Source organism: Rissa tridactyla, chromosome 16, assembly GCF_028500815.1.
Source record: "Rissa tridactyla isolate bRisTri1 chromosome 16, bRisTri1.patW.cur.20221130, whole genome shotgun sequence".
NCBI classification, from domain to species: Eukaryota; Metazoa; Chordata; class Aves; order Charadriiformes; family Laridae; genus Rissa; species Rissa tridactyla.
The window spans coordinates 3,816,953-3,824,775 of NC_071481.1; the positions used below are offsets into that span (position 1 = coordinate 3,816,953).

Here is a 7,823-nt window from a genome sequence, read left to right on the forward strand (position 1 = left end):
GGTGGCGGCCGGCGCCCCGCTCACCTGCACGGCGGGGCGGGGCGGGCACGGCGTCCCCGCCTTACGGTAACGGGGTGGGAAAGCGGGCCAGGGGGACTAGCGTCCCCCGCTCCCTGCACCGAACGCCCAGCCCCGCCGCAGCGCGGCCGCTGGGCGGGGGGCGCCGGCCGGGGGGGGGCGCGGGGGCGGCAGGGACCGGCTCCCCCGGTCCGCTCCTCCCGCCGCCGGGGGGCGCTGCGGCCGCCCGCCGCCCTGACGTCACACGGGCGCGCCGCCGGCCGGCCCCCGCGCGTGCGGCCGTGAGGGACGGCGGCGGGGTCGGTGCGGAGCGGAGCGGTACGGAACGGGGGGGCACCGGCGGAATGGGGGGCTGTGCGGGGGGGGCCCCGTTCGGGGAGGGAGCGGTGCTGAGCGCCTCGGAGGCGTCGGTGGGAATGCCGAAGGGATGGCGGTGGGGTGAGGAGCGCGTCCCTGTGCCCACAGCCGAGGTCTGTCCTCCCGTCTGCACAGTCGTTGGAGAAACCAGCCTGGTTCTCCCGCCGGAGCCCCGCGGCGGGCAGGGCGCGGCGCAGGCCGCTGCCCGAGGCCTGGGCTGGCCGTTCGGGGCTGGCGCGGGCGCCCAGCAACAGGCACGGCCGGTCTTGGCGGGGGGGGCGGTTACTAACGACGTAGGGCCCCTGCCTCCTCTGCTTCCCTTCGGGAATTTCTGCTGTAAGGGGTTGCTGGCTTCCGGAAAGCACCCCGAAGGAAGGGCAGGCTTTCTCTTCCCTGATGCCTCCTCGCTTTCCCGCGGTGCGGTCTGCTGTGGGGACGTGGGACGGCTTTCTCTGGCAGCTGACACCTAGGACAGCAAATTCAACTGAACAGATGGAAGGCTATTAGCTGCAGCGTCGCTCCAGTCAGTTACTCCAAAGCCTGAAGCTGAGGCAGTGTGAGATGTGTGGCTCTTAGGCCTGACCTTGTGACTGCATTTAAGGATGGGTCTCTTGGTGTGCTGTTACCTCACTGGGGCCTCAGTTTAAGAAAGGGGGATGTTTAGGTGAGGATGTGGGCATAAGCCCCTAAAAACACAGCTTCTTTATGCTACTGTGATAGATCTTTTGTACAAACTTGTGAGTCTCTTCAGCTGAGGTGGTAGAGAGATGCCTAAGTATCTTAATTCTAATGTAGCAGATCACTAATATTCCAGGGAGCCTTTGTATACAGTGGTAAGATTCTGATTTAAAAAGGGAGAGGAGAGTAGCTCCCTATTTTATGAAGGTTGAATTCTTTGTAGGTCTGAAAAACATGGTTTGTTGCAGCTGAAGCAGCTTGAAAATCAGTGGCCAAACAACTGATTGGACGCCTGTGGCTTATCAGGGGTCTGTGTAAGACACCTGTGTGCTGATGGAGCCAGGGTGTGCCTGGAGGCATTTAAAGACATACACAGTTTATGAACACTGGTGCTGCTATTAGTGGTTAGCATTTGCATGCATGCAAAGAGTGTGGATAAAATAATGAAACAAATTAAAATTTGTAGTAGAAAATGATGCACAGTGTAGCTTAAAGCACATAAGGCACCTATATAAGGAAAGCTGTTGGAAATTTGATCCCCAGTGCCTGCTGTTTGATTGTCGGCATATGGTATTCAGTTTGTCCATCTAATGTGCTGCCCTTTATAATTGTCACAAATTTCAGGCTCCCCAGGGAAGTGGTCACAGCACCAAGCCTGTCGGAGTTCAAGGAGCGTCTGGATGATGCTCTTAGTTATATGGTTTAGTGTTAGGTGGTCCTGCAGGGAGTTGGACTCCAGGATCCTTATGGGTCCCTTCCAACTCAACATATTCCACCATTCTGTGTGACAGATTCCGTGTTAACTTAATTATGCAGCTGTGCAGGGTTTGGTTTCCTTGGGACTAGAGAGAGAGATGCTCTGAAGCTGTTGGTAGTGGGACAGCAGATGAGTACCTGTGTTGTGTGGTGTCAATGGAAGATGCAGATCCTAGTGGAACAAGTAATGTTTCACGGTGGTGTTGTGAGAATAAACCCATAAAACTGACAAGTTCTTGTGTTTATAATAGGATATAGGGATTAGAAAAGGGGTATGTGCTAATATGTTATGGGAACATTTGTGTGGCTTTAAAAATAATAGTGTTTCTTGTACTACTAAAAAGTGATTGTCTAAACTTCCTTATGTCTTGGGAATTGAGTTTTCCAGTCCCAGCAAAATGCATCAAAAAGGGAGGGAGACAGTGAAGAACTGTGAACTGGACAGATTTTTCACTACTTTTTTTTTATTAAATAATACACAATTAAAAAAACCCCAGGAATTATGAGTGATCTCTCTATCTATCTATCTGAGGTGTGGGACAGAAAACAGCAATGATACTGTCTTTGGGTTTTGTACTACTGGTGATTTATGCCCTCCTGGTGGTTATGGAGAATGTTTAAACCTTTCGCAGTGGGCCCTGCGGATGTGTCGTGGCAGTGTTCCTATGCTTGTGCCTAAGCGCAGAGGAAAGTTTTTTGAGGTCTGAGCTCAGTGGCACTAGGGCAGTGGATGGCTCCATGAGCTGACTGTATTAATAATACAGGAGCCAGAGGGTAGACATTCTTTTTGTGATTACTTCCAGGTTCTGGGAAAGATGACCACTCTCACGCGGCAGGACCTTAACTTTGGGCAAGGTAATGTGTTGTGCTACGCTGTGAACTGGTATGCTCACAAGGCTGCCTGTTGGCACATGATTTTGTGGAATTGCTATGGGAGGGTTGCTCTGCCCCTAAACTTCCTGCAGCTAAGGGGAAGCAGGTGAAATTTATTCAGGGAAAAATACCTCAAAAAAATTTGCTATGAGTATATGGTATTGTTCTGTGTGCTTCCCCCCCTCTACACTTCAGCATCCTTTACTTTTGTTTTTCAGTTGTTGCAGATGTTCTTTCAGAATTTCTGGAAGTGGCTGTTCACCTTATCTTGTATGTCAGAGAAGTTTACCCTATTGGGATCTTTCAGAAGAGGAAAAAATACAATGTACCTGTCCAGGTAGGAGATTTTCCTGGAAGCTGGCAGCCACGTGGAGAAGCAAAATAGCGGGGATCAGTCAACATTCACCAGAACAAACTAAATCACTTCCAGAGTTTGTTTTAACGTGCAAACTCATTTTTGAAGAGAACTTAGTTCCTGTCAAAAGGGAAAACAGCCTCATAGCTGAGGATACAGCAGTACTCATGGAACAAGCAGATCATGGACAACAGTAGTAGAAGGCTTCCCCAGCCATGTGCAGTAAGGTAACATGAAAGCATGCTTCCTAGGAAGTTGAGATGGTTGGAATATACTATTCCCCATATGCGATTGTGGGTATATATTGCCAATATACTAGAACTGTGTGGGTACAGTGATCTGCCTCAGCTAATTAACCCTTCCATGAAAGAATTACTGGTTTGAAGCGGCATTTTAGCGGCAAAAAAATTCTATTTGAAGCATGATTCAAAGTGCCTTGTAACATGTTGGTGCTTCTGTTTAATCTCCCTGTGTAGCATTGTCCTGGTTTGCATCAGGACACAGCTCTGACTATTCACTGTGTTTGCTGCAGATGTCCTGCCACCCGGAGCTGAATCAGTACATCCAGGACACGCTGCACTGTGTAAAGCCGCTGCTTGAGAAGGTAAGATCATATCAGGGACCTGGCCAAAAGTACTGCCGTTGGTTTTGATGGAAAGTAAGAGGACATAAATATTGTGTTCATTGCAAAATTTATTTACAAGTTTACCATACACAATATGCGAGATGATAAAGTTACTAATAAAAATAACATCCATAACCTTTCCTTGCACTTAAGGCCCAGCCTTACTGCTGATCATTGGCATTTAGGTGCATCTAATACATGCACTTGTGTATACAGCTATATATTTTCAGTTACATCATCCTACATGTCAACTTCACGTGCTGCTTTTGAATACATTTAAGTCTAAGCACTTATCTGGCAGAATGGTGAATGCTTTGCTGTAAGCCAGCAAGCAAAAGTAGGTTTGAACTCTAGGTTTTGTGAGAGAAAGGTATGGCCATATGATACTTTTCAGGATGTAGGATGCTGGCAGACTTTTGCATTCACTACTCTTTACAGACAACCTTAATGCACGTTTAGAGAATGGAAATGGGTCGGTTTTACATTGCAGTAGTACAAAGCTGCTATGTACTGCCAACAGTCTAAGCATATCTTAACTTCATCATCATTGTCCATTCCTGAGTGATGCAATGAGATAGCTGTACATTTCCTCCTTTGTTCCAAAACAGTATCTAAAGAAATGTACTATTTAGTGCACTTCATCTCCCCAGGCCTTAGCAATAAGTTATCAGTTCACCATCTAGCAAGAAATGGCTTTGCAAAAGCATTTTTTTTTAACTGGTAATAATAATCTGACAGTGCTCAAGCTTTGGGTAACCGCTAGTGTTGAGCCACAACAAATCGGCATATTCCCACTTCATCAGCAGTACATGAAGCAGACTGGGGGCAGAAGACAGCTTGTTTTAAGGACGGCATTTTTCAATCTTTGTTCTTGCAGAATGATGTGGAGAAAGTTGTAGTTGTAATCCTGGATAAAGAGCACCACCCTGTGGAGAGATTTGTGTTCGAGATCACCCAGCCACCTCTTCTTTCCATTAGGTAAAGTTTCCATTCCTGCTTACCCTCGGCATCCAACACCTGCCTCTGCAGAGCTGCTCTGGAAGCAGCTCCAGGCCCCTGTACTTTGCTGCATGCCAGTAACAACTGTCTCCTCAACAGTTCGGAGTCCCTGCTGTCCCACGTGGAGCAGTTACTGCGTGCCTTCATCCTGAAGATCAGTGTGTGCGATGCTGTGCTTGACAACAATCCCCCGGGTAAACAAACATGTCCACACAGCCTAATAGCACGGCCTTGCTTGACTTGCAACAATAACAGGTAGTGTCCCGTCTTCTGTTAGTTGTCCCCTGATCTGGAGCCTACCATTTCTCTTGCAGGTTGCACCTTCACAGTTCTGGTTCATACACGGGAGGCTGCCACGCGGAATATGGAAAAGATCCAGGTGATAAAGGTGAGTGATACCTTTGGTTACATGACTGTGTGTGAGGATCCTGCAGAGCAAAGACTGGAAATTACAGAGTTTTGGCACCTCTAAGGTTAAGGCCACTAGATATTTTGAACACCTACATTAGCTTCACATGATGCGCTTCACAGCTTTGCTTTGCATGTGTTAAAGTGGCTTATGCTAGGGAGGTGACTAAGCACATTCACCACACACCAGCCACAATCGCAGACAATAGCTGCTTCAATGCCTGAATTGAAGTTTGTAACAATTCTTACCGCGGAATGCCCGCTCCGTCACTTGAAAGTGCTCTGGCATATAGAATAGGTACTCCAAGTAACAGTAACAAAAAAAGCCCTTGTTTCACATCCACCATGTGTGGATGGCTGATTCTTTATAAATAGCGAGGAAGACTAAGAGTCAGTAACTAGTGGGCTTTGGGTGCACAAATAGATTTTATCATGCAGGAAGTGTATGCAGATCGCTTTGTAAGCGAGACTTTTTTTTTTAAAGAATCCTTGCTTAGGTACAGGGAAACTTTTTTCCCTAAACCAACTTATTTTGGGTGTCTTAAGGCACAATACAGCAAGCTAGTGAAGTACAAAATTGTTTCAAAGGGGAAGTTTGCTCTGTACTGCTTAGTAATGGAAACTGGTAGTACAGTAGGTCAAGCTTTAAACATGCAAGGCAGGACAGAAACCCATGCCCTAAGCGTTTTGGAGTTGCAGTTAAATACTGGTGTAACAAATAGAATGTGCTGGCTCAGGACAGCTAAGAGTACATCTTCTAAAGAAGTGAAATGCCAGCTTTGAAATAAGTAAAAGCACGTTAATATCATTGTTTGATGCTGTAACTGAAGATAATTATGCCGAGTCTAGGCCAAGTGTGCAAGCGTTAAGTTTTGCTGTTATGAAAGGTTTGAGTTACCTGTTTCTTCCCTCAGCTACTAGAGCTCTAGTTCACTTAATGCTGACCTAGTGCTGAGAAAGAGCGCTCAGAGCTCACCTTACAGAGGCCGCCTGCCTCGCTGCAAACAAAGCACCTTGTGTTCCTGCCCACAGGATTTCCCGTGGATCCTCGCTGACGAACAAGATGTGCACATGCATGACCCCCGGCTTATTCCCTTGAAAACGATGACATCTGATATCTTAAAGGTGAGCAGAGCATTCTGGCCCCAGGGGTGGCTGATACTGCATGTAGTTCTGCGGTTTCTGTAGGGCAAGTTTTAATATTGCTGAGCAGTAGCTTAGTCTTGCAGATGCCTGTGCAACTAATCAAAACAAGGGCAAGACTCCTCAGAGTAAAATAGGAAACCTGGTTATGGGGGAAGGGACAAACTCTTCCTATTTAGCCTGTTGCAGACTTCTTTTCCCATTCACCTACCTGCATATCAAAGGGAGCTGATGCTTGTTTCTCCTTCAGATGCAGCTGTATGTAGAAGAGCGAGCCCACAAAGGCACCTGACTTCAAATCTTCCTTGCCTTCAAGCCTCATCTGATCTTCCAGTGGAATAAGATATCTCACAAACCATACCGTGATAACCGTCTCTTCAGCTGGCCTTCCGGGTGAATGTAGAGCAGCTGCTGCCTCTTTATTTCAAGTGCTCTTACCACTGTACATAGAACTGACTTGGAATGTGGAGCCAGAGCCTGTTCCCTTGTACGCTCATGTGTGAGAGTGAGTGTAGGTTTTGTTACAGCGAATCCCTGGGGGCAGGATATTGCCCACTGCAGTGTGCAGTCAGCGCTTTGTACAAATCCAGTTCTCGCCTCAACAGGGCATCTCCATTGCACATCAGTAGCGATATACAGCGATCTGTTACGTGCTCCTCTAGAGCAATGGACTCATACTAAGGGTGAGCAAGGCCTTATGTAGTCTCTGTCCACTGTGACTGTCCCAACTAGTCTTCAATAAATATTAAGTTTTACCCCAGTTGAATGAGGCTGAGTTCTGTCCAAAGCAGCCTCTGGCCCTTACGTGAGGAAGTATTTTTATTTTGTATGGAGCTTTGAGTTTTCTGTGGAGCTTCCACCACCTTTCCACACCTTTTCTGGAACATGTGGGATCTATCAGTTCCTGTGAGAGGCCATTAACAACCTTGGTCTCTCCCCTTTCCATGGGAGAGCTTTCACCCACAGGTGGTACTACCAAGGTGGTTTGTCTGTCCAGCCAGGACACGTGCCAGCTGTCCAACTCCTAGCAGAACAGACAAGGGAAACACCGTTAATCCTACACTTATGGAAGGCCTTAGTATTGGCTCTGTGCATACAGGGGTAGAAAACATGGTTTGTAGTTTTTGAGTTGAGTTTGTTGCTCAGACAATTTGATGAGACAGGCAAGTGTAGTACCTCCCTGCTTCCTCCAAGTAAAAGGTGCAAGAATACCATAGATCCAGGTTGTGCGCTGCTTTAACGTTTTATGTAGGGTTAGACTGTTCAGTACAAACCAAATACTCTGGTAGTACAAAGGCAGTATGGAAAAAGCCGAGCACAATCAAAAGGCACTTATGTTTTAAGGCAGCCACCTTACAGGATTCCTTCTCTCTTCTTTCAATAGATGTTTATTCAAACAATGATGGGCTGTATTTGGACAGGGAGGGTATGTACCATTTTGATCATATACACTTACAGAAACGGTAAGAAATCAAGTACCAGTGACACAGCATTTATGAAAAATCATAGACGGTTTCCTCATGCTACGGAAGTTCTGATGTTCTGAAAGATACATAATTTTTATACATAATTAAAATGAAACGAGAAAATACCATACAAAATAAGTCTCTC

General features: G+C 47.0%; 1 protein-coding gene across 2 annotated transcripts; it reads left to right on the plus strand.

Moving 5' to 3' along the window:
- Positions 1-253: 253 nt before the first annotated feature.
- MAD2L2 (mitotic arrest deficient 2 like 2) lies at positions 254-6,972 on the plus strand. 2 transcript variants are annotated; one of them, XM_054222359.1, is made up of 9 exons: positions 254-336; positions 2,613-2,664; positions 2,901-3,019; positions 3,570-3,641; positions 4,540-4,640; positions 4,761-4,855; positions 4,976-5,049; positions 6,102-6,194; positions 6,463-6,972. In XM_054222359.1, exons 2-9 carry the CDS (start codon positions 2,625-2,627, stop codon positions 6,502-6,504), a joined length of 636 nt encoding a protein of 211 aa, XP_054078334.1. In that variant the 5' UTR covers positions 254-336; positions 2,613-2,624; the 3' UTR covers positions 6,505-6,972. The 2 variants fall into 2 exon arrangements, with proteins under 2 accessions (XP_054078334.1, XP_054078335.1); XM_054222360.1 differs by having other exon boundaries at positions 266-330; positions 2,612-2,664.
- The last annotated feature ends 851 nt before the right edge of the window (positions 6,973-7,823 follow it).